General features: G+C 41.1%; 2 protein-coding genes across 2 annotated transcripts in view; both read left to right on the top strand.

Moving 5' to 3' along the window:
* Window positions 1-2589, top strand: part of scarb2c (scavenger receptor class B, member 2c) — a 33429-nt gene extending 30840 nt beyond the window's left edge. Inside the window, exon 12 of the mRNA XM_056290280.1 lies at window positions 1464-2589. Within this exon, the coding sequence (XP_056146255.1) occupies window positions 1464-1502 (39 nt within the window). The 3' untranslated portion in view covers window positions 1503-2589. The remainder of the gene's footprint in view (window positions 1-1463) is intronic.
* An 8632-nt stretch (window positions 2590-11221) lies between these two features.
* Window positions 11222-13564, top strand: LOC130122080 (liver-expressed antimicrobial peptide 2). Its single transcript, XM_056291112.1, has 3 exons — window positions 11222-11379; window positions 11905-12044; window positions 12951-13564. Exons 1-3 carry the CDS (start codon window positions 11314-11316, stop codon window positions 12985-12987), a joined length of 243 nt encoding a protein of 80 aa, XP_056147087.1. The 5' UTR covers window positions 11222-11313; the 3' UTR covers window positions 12988-13564.
* The last annotated feature ends 5260 nt before the right edge of the window (window positions 13565-18824 follow it).

The following is an 18824-nucleotide window of genomic DNA, read 5'->3' as shown; positions in this document are numbered from 1 at the left end:
CAAGACAGTCAGATCAGAAACAGCTATCCATTTATTCATTCATTCATTATCCAAGCCACTTATCCGAATTCGGGGCACGGGTCAGGTGCTCGTTGATACTTTCGTGTTCGCTCAGTTTATCAAGAGCCGACTCATTGCAGTGTTAGCACCCTTAATTTGGTTAAATCTAAATGGATAGCAGGTCCCGCTATCCATTTGCCAAGTGAAGCTCTCTCTCTTTTGTTAGCCTGGAGCGGATTATTTGTTTGGTCACGTGCGCACATGCATCTGTGTGCATGTGTGTCAGTCCACAGCTAATCTCACGAACTACTCGATGTATCAGCCTAAAAAATGTTGTGCACAGTTTTGAGTGTATGATGAAGAACCTCCTGGTTGCGGTGATTAAAAACGTTTGAAAAACGTTTGTTCTCACTATCGCCACTCCCTCTCCTAATTCACTTTCTAACTCGCTTGACCAATGCTGCCGTCCATCGTTGCCAGATCTAAGTCAACCATGCGCATGCACACCTAACATCTACGGTTGAGTCGGATCAGGCAGCGACAGTTTCAAAACCAAAACATTATGTATTCTCAATCATATTTCGCTAGCCAGTAAATTACTTACTGCTGATCTTAGCACAGGAGAACTGGAGGGATACCGGATGAACCATAATTTGCCTTATTCACCTCGCGGTGAATGGAAGTGCCATAGTCTCCAATGTTAAAACGCCGCTATAAAAGTAAAATTTCAAGGGTAGGATTAATCACAGTGACAGCTGAAAATCCTCTCAGTAGTTACAATAACATATTTTCCATGGCTTAGCTATGTTTTCATACCATTGTTTTATGAATGAAAGCCAATCAGCAGAGCAGCCATTTACTTTGATTCATTTTATATCACGAAAATAGCGATGGTTAAAAATATTTGAAGTCTTTTAATAAGGGCTTTCAAATTATGATAGCCTGATCTCTGTCATTTCATATTAGACGTGGTCGCTTTTGTGCGATGGTCCGCCAAGGAAGCGGCTTGTCCACAGACTTAACAGGCTAAATGCCTTTTTTATGTAGATTTCTTAACTTGAGCTTTGCATATTAACATTTTTTTTTCATATTTCCCATTCAATCGACTTGGGCACCACGCAAAAGTCTTATAATGGCAGGAAAGAGCCTGGTTTTTCTGTCTCTGTGCGTGTATATTCCTTCTCCCGATTGGCGAAAACAGGGGTGGTTTGTCACCAAGTTCTAACACCGGAGAAGGGGAGATACGTACGCCAGGGGGAGATCTGCACTCTACTGAGTGCACTCCCCCAGTTTTGGTCTGAGTCAGCTTCATGAAATGTTCATTATTGTTTTCATTGTTTTTGCTCGTCTTTAAATTGATGACTGTAACAAACAATGCAATATGATTTTAGTGTTAAGTGATGTAGTGTGATGTAAAAGTGTGACAATTTATCAAACACTTTATATTTGCTCTCACATTTCAGACTACTGATCCTGAGCGACAGCCCCTGCTGCATTCATAGGACCACATGGATGCGAAAATTTTGAGGGAAGATTGCCATGCGTGATGAAGAATGGTTTCTTTGTGTAAAAGGTTCATTCACTAAACAACTCTTGCCTGCACCTCTCCAAGCAACAAGTTTCCCATCTTAACCTCAATTCACTTTTAATGTGTCTCAGTACTCTAAAAAGAGGGAGATATTTCTTCTTTTTGAATAATTTTTTATGTAAATGTTGATCTAAACACAATTGAAATTGTTATAAAATTCATAACTCAATAATGCCTGGAAATATTGGATTTTCCCTTGGTAGGAACTCATATCTCTGGCAACACAAAGTAATGAAATAGTCAAACTTGTTTTTGCCATGATTGATTTAAATGTGTGCAATGATTTGGAGAGTCAGGTAACATGGTGTGTGCCTTTGGATAGCTGCCATAATCAGGGTTAACAGTGAGACACTATTGATAATATTGCACTGATGTTAACCTTTTAGATAGGTCATATTCAATTTGAACTTATGGCTTTAGCTGTGTGCCCTACTGCAGAAACAGTCAATATTTGGAGTTGATTTGTATTACTGGATACCAAATACCTAAACAGGTCTGGAGTTATGAAACCTTCTGACAGCCATCAAATTTGTTTCATAATATCCTCAGCACTAAAATTGACCTCTTGTTTTGCTGCTTTAATGTTGGCTATACATTACTGGACATAAGACTTTATACCTATTATCAAGACTAATAATTTCATTTATATAGCACACCCAGGCACCCAAAGCGCTTCACATTGAAGGGGGTAACTCACTTCAACCACCACCAATGTGTTGCACTCACCTGGGTGGTCCAGGGCACCCATTTTGCACCAGAACGCTCACCACACATCAGCTTGAGGTGGAGAGGGAGGAATCATTATGCCAGTTACATGGGGCGGATGGTTAGGTGGCCAAATGGAGACAGCCAGGATGGGAATTTTGCCAAGACACCGGGGAACCCCCTCCTCTTTACGATAAGTGCCATGGGATCTTTAATGACCGCAGTGAGTCAGGACCTCAGTTTAGCGTCCCATCCAAAGGACAGCATCTCCTACAGCACAGTGTCCCCGTCACTGCACTGGGATTTTTATTAGGAACAGAGGGAAGACTGCCCCCTACTGGCCCACCAACACCACTTCCTGCAGCAACTCAGTTTTCCTGGGAGGTCTTCCATCCAAGTACTAGCCAAGCCCACACCTGCTTAGCTTCCATCATTTGGCAGAGCCAGGGTACATGTTGGTATGGCTGCCGACTTCCCATGTAGACCCAACAATCTGCAGCGTCACCATTTTACAATTTTATATATCCTACTGGCTTTAAAAATAGAAACTCTAAAAAAAAAACTGTAATTATGCGCTCATAATTCTTTGACATGTAATTAACTAGTAATGTAAGTCAGGTTTTCACTATACCAAATGCATTTCTCCAATAGTGTATAAGAAGAGCACTGCATTTGTCCCTGTGAGGTGCACACTAAAGATGGATTTTCGGGAACTGATAATTATCAGCGAACTTGACCAGCGAAAGCATGAATATGAAAATTAGTTTTTGCTAAATGTACTCAGAACATTTTCTCTCCATGTTATTAATATTTCCGTGTCATGAATTCATTGGCTTCTTGCTCTCATGAAAGGGTCCTTATAAACTTTTAGTCGTACACTTTGTGAGACAGGAGCATTTAAAGCAGTTTCCACTGGTTGAGTTGTTCCGTTTATCCAGCAGTGTGAAAAACACTACTTGATATGGCTTTTTGATTTCTTAGAGATTTTTGAGAAAGCCGTTAGAATGTACTTGGGTTGAATACATCTCTGAATTTGCAGCCCATTTGGAACAGTCACTTTCTTCAACACTTTAAAAAGAGTTTTAGTGTCTCTCAAGGATATACCATGGTCTACCATGTTATCAATGTCCTTACAGGTCAATGTTGTGTTGGTTAGGTAGTTGGCAGACCCAGCAGTAGCAATACAAAGGGAAACTTTTTTTTTTCTCCAAATTATGAAGTACTTTGCCCACCATCTTGGTGGCATGGAATACGGTACAGTATTAGCCTGATTTTATACATGCAAGGCCATGTCTTTATCAATGATTGTACAACCCCTGATCAGAAAAAGTTGGGATGGTATTTTAAATTAAAATTAATACTGAAAGTAATGATTTGTAAATTATCTTTGATCTGTATTATATTGAAAACAATACATACAGCGGCACATTATTTTATGTGTTACCTCATGAATTGTATTGTTGTTTTGTTTTGTTTTTTCAAAATAAACACATTTCAATTTTGATTCTTGCAACATATTTTTAAAAAAAAGTTGGGACAGTAAAGTGTTTACCATTTTGTAGTGTTGCCGTTCCTTTTTACGACATTTAGAAAATGTTTGGGGACTGAAGACGTCAAGTGATGAAGTGTTTCGGGTGTAGTTTTGTCCCACTCTTCCTGTAAACAAGTCTTGAGGTTTGCAAAAGCACGGGGGTCATCGTTGTCACATTTTGCATTTTAACCTGTCCCGACCTGTCCTCTATTAGGGACGGGTCGGGACTGCAAGCAGGCCAGTCCAGCACTGCACCCTCATCTTCTGCAGCCATGTGCATTGACTTGTTGAAAAATGCATGAAGGCAGCTTATGTTGTTCCAAAATCTCTGTGTTCATTTCGACATTAATGGTGCCATCACAGAAGTGTAAGTTACCTTTGCCAAGAGCACTGACACAATGCCAGACCCTAGCTTTTGGACATGTTAATGGTAACAGTCTGGATGGTCCTTTTCTTCTTTGGTCCAGAGCACATAACATCCATTTTTTCCAGAAAAGACCTGAAACACTGATTCTTCTGACCACAGTACATGTTTCCACTGTGTGATGGTCCATCCCAGATGCCTCCGAGCCCAGAGAATTTGGACATGGCTAACATAACGTTTCCTTTTGGCACAGAACAGTTTTAACTGGCATTTGTGGATGTAACTACGTATTGTAGTAGTGGACAAAGGTTTGCCAAAATAATCCTGAGCTCATGTGGTCATATCACTTACAGACGAATGACGGTTCTTGAGACAGTGCCATCTGAGGGATCGGAGAGCATGGAGATCCAGCTTAGGCTTGCACCCTTGCCCTTCACAAACCAAAATTCCTCCAGAATCATTGAACCTTTTAATTATGTCATGCACTGTAGAGGGTGAAATGTCCAAGTCGCTTCCTAGCTGTCTTTGTGGAATTTTGTTTTTAAACATTTCAATAATTTTCTCACATATTTGTTTGCAAACTGGTGATCCTCGGCCCATCTTTGCTCTTAAAGGACCAGGCCTTTCCTGGATGCTGCTTTTGCACCAAATCATGATTACAATCATCTGCTGACATTACCTGTTTCAAATCACATCATTATTTAGCTATTGTACCCCATTACCAGCCCTAAACTGCCCTGTCCCAACTTGTTTTTGAATGTGTCAAAGTCAAAGTAAATTTAAAAATCACTGCTTTCTTTTTCTTTTATTTGCATTTTCCATCCCATCCCAACTTCTTCCGAGTTGGATTTAATTTCTTCTCTTGTGATTGTAATAATTGTAATAATAATCCCCCATAAGACATACATTTGTGACGTTTAAATGCCAATTTTCATGATTCACAATCATGGCAACCAGTTTAACTCAGTTTGAGAATTATTTCGAGATCTTTTTTTTTGCACAACCTCAGAACTTCAAGTGGCATTCAAATGGCACCAGGTTTGTGGTATTTTAAATCACTTCTGTTAAAAGTCAAGACAGGTAACACGTTTGGCATTAATGCTAACTACACCATGAAATTATAGTATGCTGTGTGAATATTGAGTTGCTTACTTGAATATTGAGTTGCTTGGGTGAAATGATATGTGTACATGAAATGTAATGACAAATAAAGAATTCTTGAGTACTGAGGACTGCATAGTGTGCTGTGCCATTAGAATATCTAATGTCATTTTGGCTCAGTTTCAGCACAGAATGTAAAAATATCTGATTTTACCAAGTTATGGGATTGTTGGTTCTGGCTATTTTTTATCATATCTAAGAGTATAGTAATTGTTCGCCTGCTGAAAATAAATAAATAAATGTCGTTTAGTTATCGTTAGCTAACTTAAATTTCACATATTTACAAATGCATATTTTATTGATGAATTCACCACATTGACATTCACTGCTGTTTATAAATAAACTTTTGTTTTCATATTCAGGTGTGCCTTTTCATCCTTTTGAAGGGAATTAGAAATTATCACCTTTCAGCTGTCTAGAACCATCTTAGTTGCAAATCCTGCTTAAATGAAAATTAAAAAAATAAAAACTATCATCTTCCTTTTCATTAACATACAATTACACTCCAGAGTAAAATATAAACTCAAATCTTGGGAGACGTTGTAGGGGGAAAAATACATGATTTGTGAAAATCAAATGAGTTTTACAGGATCACAAAGTATCCAATCATTTAATCAAAATGTCACCAATCACTGTTACCATCGATCACCAAAGGCAGTTTCCAAAGAGTAACTTCAGGTATATCCATGTATGTAAGAAGTTAATTCTGCAGTCTTCCCATGACACCCCTTTATTCTTCAGTGTCCTCAATGTTTGTTTGTTGTTTTTGTTTTGTTTTGGTTTTGCTTTTGGTTTTTGTTTGTTTTTTTGCTGGAGTTTTGGGGTTTGACCCAAACTTTAATAACATTTAACATTTTAAGAAGAAATATGGGATTTTTTTTAAAATTTTTTTTACAAGGGACTGGATAACATCACATGTTGGCCATAGTAATGTAAACTACTAATAAGACACGTTAGCCCCTAGCTAACGGGTCTGACCCTTTAGTCGAGCGGTTAGTGATGTCGCCTGGTGGTGCAGTACACCCCGTATCGAATCCCGCACCGGGCAAGAAAATAACCGGTTACAGTAAGTTCAACCTATTCGGCTCTTAAGCACGACGTCACGACGCACGACGCGACGTCACGTGTGGGCGGAGTTATACTTCCGGTGCCTTGGGGAATCTCACTGCATTATTTTCCACTCAAAACAATATGTCTGAACCCGTAAATATATTTACATTAACGTCTTTTTTTAAAGACGAACCTCTCAGGGTGAAAAAGCGTCTCAATGCTTTCAATTCAGATAGAGTTGTGAACGTAAATGTTTCAGGGGGCATTATAAAAGGCAAGGTACAGGCTTCCATGAAACAGAAAGTTTATCAGGTTGAGGTGAGTGAGCTAACAGGGTTAGCTAGCGTTAGCTTGGTAATGTTGGGTATTCTGGCTTCTGATGTTATATCCCACGTTTACTGGCGATTCATAAGCCTTGGATAAAGACTGCCAGTGCTTTATTTTGTCGGTAGATAATTGTTTTCCGACGTTTGACTTGTTAAAATAACTGACGTTCTTGGATCCAAGGCTAGCTTTTCATGTGTCTAGCTCCAGAATGGCTATGATCGTACATACTGTAACGCTGTAAAGGTTTAATGAATTTAAAATACATATTAGGAATTAATGAAATATAGACTTACATGTAAGATCACAGCCATTTTAGGGCTACCATGTGTGCTACGATCTGTTTCTTATTAACGTTATAGGCCACGTTGGATACAGGTCAGCTGGGCACCAGGAAATCTCTGGGCACCTTGATGTAAAATGTTCTATTTTGTCCAAAATGTAATATTAGAAGAATGGTCTTAACCACATGAACCCCAGCATTCATTTAGTCATCCTCAGACGAGTTTGCCAAGGGTTTTAATTAAATTAATCAAATTAATCAAATTTAAACCTTTGTGCGTATTTAAGGACTGTGGGGCACAACTCCTCACAGCTCTTGAACCATTCTTAGTCTGTTCCCTCCTAGACCAGTTTGCCATGTGTGACCCTACAGTAGCGCAAGGCTACAGACAACATAGCTCTCGGGATTCATGGGGTCACTCAAACCTCTCCACCACGTTAAGGTGATGGTTCGAGGAGAGCATAACATAATAACATAAAACACAAGACACTTAGTTAGAGCCCTGAAGGACTCTGTCCAACCATATGGGTTGGATAAGTGGATAAGTAATGTAAAGTATACATGATGTGAACATGCACGGTACATCATTATCATTTAAATATGCAAATTTGCATATTTAAATGTTGTATTCATCATATGGTGATCCTCTTCTTTACGTTGACAGTAGCTTTTGCACTATGCATTTTGTTACCAATGTTGATGTTTTGCACTTTATACATTTTACAGTGACATTAGTTTTTGCACTATGCATTTTGTTACAAATGTGTTTTGATTAAAAAAATCAAGCAGTGTTCTTAATTCAGTATTACTTTATTAAAAGTATAAATACATGAATCTGATTCTGCTTACATTTATTCAAGTCATTTCATGCTATTTCCCGAAGAATTGGTGTTTGTAGGTTGGTAAGACACACGCACACTTTCAGTATTTTGTTTATGTTTTTAGTGAACTGATATGGGATATTGTCCAAAATGTTGAACAATTTCAACCTCTGAATGGAGCGCTCCACATGGATCCTAGCACTGGATATGAGTTTGTTTTTCTTAACTTCTTCTTGTGTGAACTGTCCATTAACAAGGAAAGACGGGATGTTGAGTGAAACCCCTTCTGGCAAGATGTCCCGGATTGTGAAGCCTTTATCTGCCATCACCATGTCTCCTGGGCGTAGATGATTGAGAACTCCAGAATCTAATGTAATAGCCTTGTCTGAGGCACTTCCACCATAATAGTCACTGACAAATGTTATCACTCCATTAGGAGCCACACCTATTAAGGCTTTGTGTGTGGTCCGTTTTTTGTACTGGCTCCATAAATGATTCTGTTTGTCAAGCCTCTCTGTCCTGGAGACTGCTAACTCTGTGCAATCAAGCACAATCCTACAGTTAGGAAACGGACGGAAACACTCTGGCAACGATGCCTGGTTCTTCTCTATGGAGGGGATGTTGTTCTCAAGCATACCAACATATAAAATGTCATACAGGGCACTGACAATGGTGATAAAAATGTTGGTAACTGTGGCTGTACTGCAATAAACCTGGTTGCAAGGTCTTCATGACCAGAATTAAGTTTGAGCTTCATCAAAGTTAGTAGCAACTGATCGACTAGTGGCATAGACTGGACTGTCCAATTCAAATGATATTGTAGCTCAAACTTAGATAAGAGTGCTTCCAAAACCAGGATGGTAGCAACATCTGGTAAGCCAGTGAAATATTTTACTTTGACATGATTGGAAGATATTTGGCTGAAGGAAAAGGTCTGTTTTTGTTTCTCCAATTCTCTTTTCAATTTTTCATTCTCTCTTCTCAACATGTCAACCTCTATCTCTAGCAGCGCAACACTGTTAAAAGGGTTGTCTGAAGTACGAGGGGTGTCTGCGGTTGGGTTGTCTGAAGTACTAGGGGTGTCTGCGGTTGGGTTGTCTGAAGTACCAGGGGTGTCTGCGGTTGGGTTGTCTGAAGTACCAGGGGTGTCTGCGGTTGGGTTGTCTGAAGTATTAGGGGTGTCTGCGGTTGGGTTGTCTGAAGTACTAGGGGGCTCTGCGGTTGCAATGTCAGAATTTTGTAATTCAAGTTCATTTGTCCCTTCTTCACCACTGGGAGGGAGTGGTACTGTTTTTCTCTTCTTGTGTGGAAGGCTGAGGTGGCCTGGGAAAGTCTTCCCCTCGTTCCAAGCAAAACGTGATGGGCCAGCAGCTTTGCCATTTGGAAAATGCCAACTGCACACCCTTGAGCAGGGGCTTGGTGTAAAGCCATCACACCTGTAAAAAAAAAAAGAATGAGAGATTTAGAAATGATTGGCAATGAAAACTTGAAGCTGCATTGTAACTTATCGTCTGCCCTGGATTTGAACAATTAAAGTGGCATTCTTTAACTTTTTTCGATAAAAAATAAAGTTGATTTTGGTCAAGATTTACCACTATCTTTCACTGAAGGAGGTAACACTGTACTAATTCAGCCTATTTCCCATTCATGAAATCTTCAGCATCTGCTACAATGCCCATTTTTGTGTCTGGTTAGACACAGTCACAAACATGGGCATTGTAACAGATGGTGAAGGATTTGTGAATGGGAAATAGGCTAAATCAGTCCTCTGTTACCTCCCTCAGTGAAAGATAGTGGTAAATCTTGACCAAAATCAACTTTATTTTTTATCGAAAAAAGTTAAAGAATGCCACTTTAACCATCAATTATTTAAAACACAATTTCTACTGTGTTAACATACTCTACTGTAAGGATTGTATAATGATATTATACAAACAGTCTACCATACAGATTGGGCAAGTTATATTGTATTCACATACTATACAATACAGATTTTTTTGGGGGGGGGGGCAAATATTATAGCCTTTTCATAAAGGAAAGGTTACATAGTCAGGCTTTAGAATTAGATGTCAGTCTCCCTACAGAAACATTATTTTTTGTAGATATGAAGTTTCATTGTTTGATTTATATGGGAAAAGTCAGAAGTGAAACTACTGTAACAAAACAGGCAGAAACAGCACATTCACCTGGACTATCTAATGTTATGTACCCCTGCTTATTCATGCATTTACTCCAAGTCTCTTTAATGATAATCCCCTTGAGATGCATCATCTCGTTTTAGATAATCATGGGCTAACAATGCATAGAATAATGCAGTTTTCCGAGTGTGTAGCTGACATAATGCTTGCTTACAGTAACTGTATGTCTTCACAGACAGGGTTGTAGTAGTAACAACATAAGTGGCTAACCGATGCTTGTTTACCCTCCACTACACTCTGATTAAAGCCTTATTGAGCAGAAAAACATATGGAAAAGCACATATATTGATCCTCGCTTGTTGAATTAGCTAAAAATCTAAATACCTGTCTAGTATGTAACGTGGATTTCGGTAACAAGAGGGTAGCTACCGGTAGTAGCTAGTCTGCAGTGCAGGGTAGCTAGTCTGCACTTAGCACAAAAGTCGGCGCCAAACTTCGATTTTCAATGCATTTCTTCAATAGCAACTTACCGTATTAACTGCAGCCACCTCTTCTTATCTTTGTCTTTCGGAGGAAAGCGATAGAAAGACAGTTTGGTCTCAGTTTTACTCTCTGATCGATTTAAACAAAGGGGGACACAGCAGTGAGGCACATTGTCAACAAGTCGATGGAGCCGGAAGCAAATTCGCGCGCGCGCGCCCACGCAACAGGGACGTGCCTACGTCATAGCTTAAGACGCGAATTGAAAGTAGCTATAAGGGCCAACTACTAAAAAAAATAATCACTGTGGATTTATCGAGTAAACCAGCGTACCCTCAGGTGGCGTACACTGACCCATAGAAGTTTACTTTCAAAAGTGAGCATGCAGTACAAACAAAAGCGAAAATTGACAAAGTAAATGGATATTATCATTTATTATGATAAAAAAGTGAATATTGTGAGGGGACCAGGGTATATGACAGGCATAACAGAGGAGTTAGGGGTTATAAATTTCATTTATGACTATTATGACTGTGTGGCCTCCTACGTGGAGCTGTCCTCATGTCCCAGGTTAAAGGTTTCTGTGAAGTCATGCTGGTAACCACTGACGTTGGGAGGCGTTATCAAAATGATAAACGCCGTTTGAAGTGTTTTCTTTTGATGGCAATCAATCAATATCGGCCTCCCATTAAAGTCTCAGTTTCAGCCATAAACATAATAAAGTGCTAAAGTGACTCCGGATAAATATCAGGGATCAGCTCCACCCTAGCCCAATTAACACCTTTAATACAAGTGACTGGAGATAACGCAGCAGTCCAGCTACCCTGCACCTCCAGTCAGCAAGTGGCTTCACAACACGCTGTGTAACATGAGGATGACTATGCACAAGATTATGGTGGTTTCCACTTTGTTCTGTCTAATTTGCAACTTCCAGGTAAGACCATGTTGACTCATATTGTTGTCTTACTTTTGAAGAAGAGTGTGTTCTGTATCTCCATGGTGGCAATAGAATGGGTTTTGGCTTACCGTACATTTCAAATTTATGTAATTGTTTTATTACTATAGCAGCAAATCATAAAGTTACCTTTTACCGTCTGTCTTAATAGGTACATATTTACAATGCAAATCGACAGGACATAATTGAAAGATAGATAAGCAAATTATTAAGACATTTTAATTAAATTAATAATAAATATTTATAAATAAATATTTCTTATATTGTATTCATATTTATATTGTGTTTAATAAATAATAACATTTATAACATAAATTGTTAGAAAGCAAATTATTACAGTCCACATGTTAAACATCAGCTACGAAACATCTCACCCTCTTTGTTTTCTTTGAATTAGAAATCATGAAATCTGTTAAGCTTCAGGGGGAAAAGAAGAAGAATGCCAGGGTGAATACTTTTGATCGCAGCCAAATCAGGAGGTGATGATTTTCTGATCTTCCGCAGGCAGAGTCGGTGCCAGTGCCCGAAGAATGGCTCGGTCTTATCCACCGTACCAAGCGCTCCCTGCTGTGGCGCTGGAACACGCTCAAGCCAGTAGGGGCCAGCTGCAAGCAGGACTCCGACTGTGGCACCAAATACTGCAGGTACCGTACCAAGTTTTCTTTGCATATGATTTAACTTGTGGAGGTGGCACTCGAGCCAGCAATTTACAATGCATGCACTTCGCCCAGGTTCTGTGGAGAATATATTATAAATCCACAACTAATGCCAAACACTTCCTCTGGAGAGCTGGAATACGATCAGACGTTGAATAAATCCCATTCAGCCTTGGTTTTATTTGTCTTTGCATTCGGTGGCCCAGTGGTTGGCGCTGTCGCCTCAAGGCTAAGAGGTCCTGGGTTTCTAACCCCAGGCCGTCCCAGGTCCTTTCTGTGTGGAGCTTGCATGTTCTCCCCGTGTCTGCGTGGGGTTTCCTCCGGGTGCTCCGGTTTCCTCCCACCATCAAAAAGACATGCATGTTAGGGTTTATACTCCTGCCTGTGCCCCTCAGCAAGGCAGTGGAAAGAAGGACTGGAGTTGGTCCCTGGGCGCTGCAGCTGCCCACTGCTCCCATACAGCAGGATGGGTTACATGCAGAGAACGCATTCGTTGTAGCTGTACAATGACAAAATAAAGTGTCTTTCTTTCTTTCTTTCATCATACAATGTCCATTTTCTTAGCTCTTACACTCTTAAGTATGTTTGTAGGCTGTTGTGGAGTTAGAAAACAACGAGACAGGAGACGTGAGAGTAGACGTAGTCGAGGTAGTTTACTAGCCCAAACTTCGCATGTCATACATTCGACAACGACACTGAACTCACTCTCAACCGGAAGCGGAAGTGCATTATCTGACCCCCGCCTCTTCCCTTAAAGGTACACCGTCCCCTTATGTGAATGTCTCTCGTTATATAGATGTGGGTCACCACACTGTCAAACATTATTTAGCACATGGGGGAAAAAAAAGTCACAGTGTCATGACATGGCAGTAAAGCTGCTCCTTATCTCTGCAGGGAGGGTTACTGTTCCTTCCGGCTATCCTCCACCTAAACCGAGACAACACATTCAACAGCAGCATGCACACGGATGACTCACCGCCAGACCAATATTCATCATCTTCCTCTTCTTCATCTAAAAGCTAGAGAGAGCGAAGATGAAGACTGCCACAAGTTGCCCTGGACGAATAACCAGAGCCACCTCCGGTGATTTATCAGCCGTCTCCAGGCTGGGTGGTAAACAGCTGATTAAGAAATCTGGTTATCTTGCAGTGTACGGCAGTAAAGCATGGCTGTAAATGTTGTACATACACTTACCAACGTTAAGCATCTTCAATGTGCTATCAAATGACAGCTAGAGTGGATACAGAGTAGGAGATAGTTGTTTTTTTGGTTTTGTTTTTTTGTTTTTTGATTTTTGATAATTGCGGACCCGTGACTGGACCCTTAATTGATAATTGATTTTTTGTTGTTGTTGATAATCAATTTGGCTAATTGGAAATCTCATTTTTACCAGCCAGCCTCAGTAAGTACCAGTTATTGTATTTGTACTTTCTCTTTAGAAAGCTCGTGCACAATACCCAGTATGATGGCCAATGTTTGACAAAGGAAATAAAAATAATGATGAAAAGGATGTGAAGTGCACTGAGTTCATTCATAAGCAGCAGTGAATTACAACACAGTGAACCTTTATCAATCTTGTATTTATTTGTACATACTGGAGAGTTTGCAAAACAATTGTAAATATTTAAATATGCAATATCATTTTTTTAGTGCTGACATTTTATTCACCTTCAAATAAAGAGAGGATGTTCAGAAGAAGGAAACAAGCCCACGGCGTCATGTCGCCCCCATCCGCGATGCACTGACCAGTTGCCACCATTAGCTGAGCAAAGATCTACAAACCTTTTGTCCATGTGATAAGATGATCATGATGGCCAAGATCACTGCTTTGTTTTGTTGTTTTATTCTCCATATTTAAAATAGTCCCCCCCCCCTTTTCTCCCCAATTGTATCCGGCCAATTACCCCGCTCTTCCGAGCCGTCCCGGTCGCTGCTCCACCCACTCTGCTGATCCGGGGAGGGCTGCAGACTACCACGTGTGTCCTCCCATACATGTGGAGTCGCCAGCCGCTTCTTTTCACCTGACAGTAAAGAGTTTCACCAGGGGGACGTAGCGCGTGGGAGGATCACGCTATCCCCCCTCCGAACAGGCGCCCCAACCGACCAGAGGAGGCGCTAGTGCAGCGACCAGGACACATACCCACATCCAGCTTTCCACCCGTAGACACGGCCAATTGTGTCTGTAGGGACGCCCGACCAAGCCGGAAGAAACACGGGGATTCGAACCGGCGATCCCCGTGTTGGTAGGCAACGGAATAGACCGCTACACCACCCGGACGCCCCTTACTGATAGTGTTTGTTGGGGTCCCAGCTTGTGGCGGAAGTGCAGCGTGCTGAACTAATGAATCAGATGGCTGTATTAGCTGAACAGCAGTGGTGTAGCACAATGTGTTGCTAAAGGAATCTGTTACATTGTGACGTCAGCGCTCTTCTCGTACTACGCTGTGTACAAACATCGTACAACATCTAAATGTGTGGCATCTATTTACTGTTACTGTTATTTTTTTTACTAATTGACCATTAAATTGGTAGAGGTCCTCAAAACTCACAGGCTAAGGGTGAATTCATTGTCATCACTAGTCGAGTCATAGACAAGCTCTCTCATTTCATGTGAAAAATAAAGCTCTTGGCATATAAATCCACAAAAAAAAGTGAAGTGAACCATCTACTGACTATATGCCCATTGTGGCGAGGCTCTATTACGACCTAACAAACAGAGGTGGCTCACTTGCCCATTTATGAAAAACCACAATGCAAACTCCTGAAACAACCACATAGGTCAATCGTTGGAACACAAGGATACGACCGAAACGTTAAAAGGAAAGGGTTTTCTTGTTTCCGCTTGCCACCAAAACAGCTCTGACCCATCGAGGCATGGACTCCACAAGACCCCTGAAGGTCTCCTCTGGTATCTGCAGCTCCTTTAATTCCTGTATGTGGGGCTGGGATGGGGGGGCGTCCATGGATCGAACTTGTTCTTCCAGCACACCCCACAGATGCTGGGTCGGATTGAGATCTGGGGATTTTGGAGGCCAAGGCAACACATTGAACCCTTTATCATGTTCCTCAAACCATCCCTGGACATTTTTGCAGGGTGGCAGCAGTACCCATTATCCCGCTGAAAGAGACCGCTGCCATCAGGGAATACCGCTGCCATGAAGGGGTGTACCTGGTCTGCAGCGATGTTTAGGTAGGTGGTACGTGTCAAAGTAACATCCACATGAATGCCAGCACCCAAGGTTTCCCAGCAGATCATTGTCCAGAGCATCACACTGCCCCCACCGGCTTGCCTTCTCCCCCAGGTAGACGACACACACTCAGCCAGCCGTCCCCATGATGTAAGAGAGAACGTGGTTCATCCGATGAGGCCACCTTCTCCCATTGCTCCATGGTCCAGTTCTGATGCTCATGTGGCCATTGAAGGCTCCTTTGGTGGTGGACAGGGGTCATCATGGGCACTCTGACTGGTCTGCAGCTACACAGCCCCATACACAGCAAGCCGTGATGCCCCGTGTTCTGACACCTGTCTATCATAGCTAGCATGAACTTTTTCAGCAATTTGAGCTACACTGGCTCTTCTGTGGCTTGGACCAGATGGGCCTTCACTCTCTGCGTGCACCAATGAGCATTGCATGATATGCTACATTTTGAGTGTGTGTGTGTGTGTGTGTGTGTGTGTGTGTGTGTGTGTGTGTGTGTGTGTGTGTGTGTGTGTGTGTGTGTGTGTATGTGTATGTTTAGCTGTCCTTGTGTGACCAAGGATAGCAAAACATGACAGCATCTACCTTGTGTGGACATTTTAGAGGTCCTCACAAGGAAAAGGGTCTATTTTAGGGTTAGGAGTTGGTTTTAGGGTTACAGTTAGAATTAGGGTTAGGTTAAGGTTAGGGTAAGGGTTAGGGTTAGGCATGTAGTTTGCTTGGTTAAGGTTAGAGTTAAGGGCTAGGAAATGAATGTAGTCAATGAGGGGTCCACACAAGGATAGTGAAACACGACTGTGTGTGTGTGTGTGTGTGTGTGTGTGTGTGTGTGTGTGTGTGTGTGTGTGTGTAGAAGCACTTTATCATGACCTCCTTAGGATTTCTTGTACTCTGCTACTATCCCCCTCCTCCTTTTTTTCTCCCTAATTGTACCCGGCCAGTTACCCCGCTCCTCCGCTCTGCTAGTGTGTTTGATACTATGACGTTTTAATGCATTTTGTTTTGATGTCTTTTGCAGCTGTATCACTATAATGTCAGATTTTAACTCTGGAATAACTGAATCTCCTGTCTGCACAACACATTTACCCTTGGGTACAAAAAAAAGACACATTGAACCTTAAATTTTGATTTTCTAAGTTACTGCCATCCGTTGCTCTCCAGCTCTCTGCACACACTTAGGGGAATTAGGCATGAATGGGTTTCATGAATGGGTTGGATTGCCTGGTGGATGACGTCACCGATTTTCAGCTTTGACTCATGCTAAGAGGCCAAGCAGTGTCCAAACAACATGTCCTGTATCTACATCAAGTGGCTTGCTGGGAAAAGAAAAAAAATACTGAAAGGAGTGACAATATAGAAAAAAAAAGGTTTCTATGTTGTGTAACTTATAAAATCAAACATTAAATCTTTGGTTAAATAAAACAGCTATAATGTTTCTCAAAATTGTTTGAATTTATTTAATTCATTCGTGTCCGGAGGAGTGACACTCTTCTTGCCTTGCTAAATCTACCCCTACCCTGGGACAAATGAATGGGTTGTAGTCTCGTAAATGTATTAGCTACCTGTGTTTGTTTTGATGTTTAAATGTAAAACAAACACGTTCATTTTGGCATGGCATCAAACATTTTCAAAAAGAGACTTACTTTACTCGTTTTTCTCCTTTACTACCCTACCGATACACAATGTCATTGTGAGTTTGACAACAGAACATTTCTATTCATTTTGTGATTTAAAGACTATTACTATTAAGTATAATAACCTGCAAAAATTACAATAGTAGCCTATACACAATTCAGCTGGCTTGCACAAACAACATGTAAAACCTTCATTACGTCCAAGTGAAAGCTGGTGCATCCCAGATAGCTCAACCAAAGGAAGAGGGACCTGGAAGCATGTATGTCTACACACGCTATAAATCTAATAACATGTGCCAATAATATATATATATATATATATATATATATATATATATATTCAATAAACCACTTAATTTCAAAATATATATTCAATAAACCACTTAATTTCAAAATTCCACCGAAGTCTTACATGTCTGCATAGTGTTGACAACAACCTCTTCTTCTTTTTTTTTTTAAAGGGATACAAACATTAAATTCACCCGGATCGTTTGTGTTCAATGGAATAGGGAGAAGCTGATTCTCACCCCATGGAAGAAAATCGCAGCATCAACGAATCTGACTGAATAGACAACGATCGGGATTATAAATGGCTCGTATATATCTCATCCAAAGCGACGGAAAAGTTAAACATCAGTCTATGACAGTAAAATAAAATAACCACTAGATGGCAGCATCGCGCACAGCAAAGTTTAGCCGCCTGTGACACTGTTGTGGAGCTGCGGCGCTGCGGCGTTGCCATTGGATGACGCCGGTCCGGCCAGCCTCAGCCGCGTGACGCCGCGAGCAGCGCCGCACATCTGTAACTGTCAGCGAGCGACGGCGCGGTTTGCGACTCAAAACCGTAGTTGCCAAATTCATAGACTACCAGACCAAACAGATTTAAAGAGTTTCTTTCTTTTTATTGAATACCTTTGACATCAAATTAGGCTGCTTACTTATTGTGCGCTTTAGGACTCGACTGCCCATTTTTTTGACATCAGTGTGGCGAAAAGGTGTCCGCCGTCATCATGGATGAAGTGTTTGGGTGCCAAGCTGTGGCGGCTGTTCTCAGGTACGTGGTAATTATGGCTGAGCCCAATTCAGACGCGCGCTGCTTATTGGGGAGACTGCTGCGCGCATGCGCTGCTAAATTGAATAATAGAGAAGAGTAAACAAGTCAAATGTATGTAAATTAACCATATTGCTCTATAAGACGACATTTATTTATGTAACCTGAGTGTGTGTGTGTGTGTGTGTGTGTATGGGGGGTGGGGTGGTGGGGGGGGGGTCGCTCTGACATCGATTAACCCAACTTGAAACCACTCATCGCCTGCCTTGTTGTCCTGGTTCAGTCACTTAGTCACTTAGTTGATTCAGCCTAGAGTCAAATGGGCCTCTCTGGAAGTTGGCCCCAGCGTGTCCGGTTCAGCTCTGTCGTATCATGCAGCTTTTCATTCAGCCAGCCGTTGTATTTCATTCTGACTGACCTGCTCCATCTCAATCACACAAAAATAATATCACGTCAACAATGCCCCTTTAGTCCAGTTGTGTTGTCTATCTCGCATTGCTCGTTATAGTGACAAGTCTCCGATGACATGAGGCTGCAAAACAGCCACGTCACACATTTTATCTCAAATGCCCCTCTCCCTCTCTCTCTCTCTCCCTCTCTCTCTCTCCCTCTCTCTCCCTCTCTCTCTCTCCCTCTCTCTCCCTCTCTCTCTATGAGATGGCTGATTTGGTATGACAGAAATGTTTGCTGCAATAGTTGGGTTTGACCACAATCATTCTGTCTGTCTGTGTGCTCCAGCTTACAAAACATTGATCTCTTTAGAATATATATATATATATATATATATATATATATATATATATATATATATATATATATATATATATATATATATATATATATGTCTGTGCTTTAAAACTGAGGGGCAAGGCTGGCTGCCGCC

The sequence above is a fragment of the Lampris incognitus genome, chromosome 12, assembly GCF_029633865.1.
Source record: "Lampris incognitus isolate fLamInc1 chromosome 12, fLamInc1.hap2, whole genome shotgun sequence".
Classification (NCBI taxonomy): Eukaryota; Metazoa; Chordata; class Actinopteri; order Lampriformes; family Lampridae; genus Lampris; species Lampris incognitus.
This window is presented reverse-complemented; position numbering and strand designations above follow the sequence as displayed.

Coding starts and splice junctions, on each gene's coding strand:
- LOC130122080 (XM_056291112.1), top strand. CDS start 11,314: ATGAGGATGACTATGCACAAGATTATGGTGGTTTCCACTTTGTTCTGT. Junction 11,380..11,904: donor GTCTAATTTGCAACTTCCAG/GTAAGACCATGT, acceptor GATCTTCCGCAG/GCAGAGTCGGTGCCAGTGCC. Junction 12,045..12,950: donor TGTGGCACCAAATACTGCAG/GTACCGTACCAA, acceptor TTATCTCTGCAG/GGAGGGTTACTGTTCCTTCC.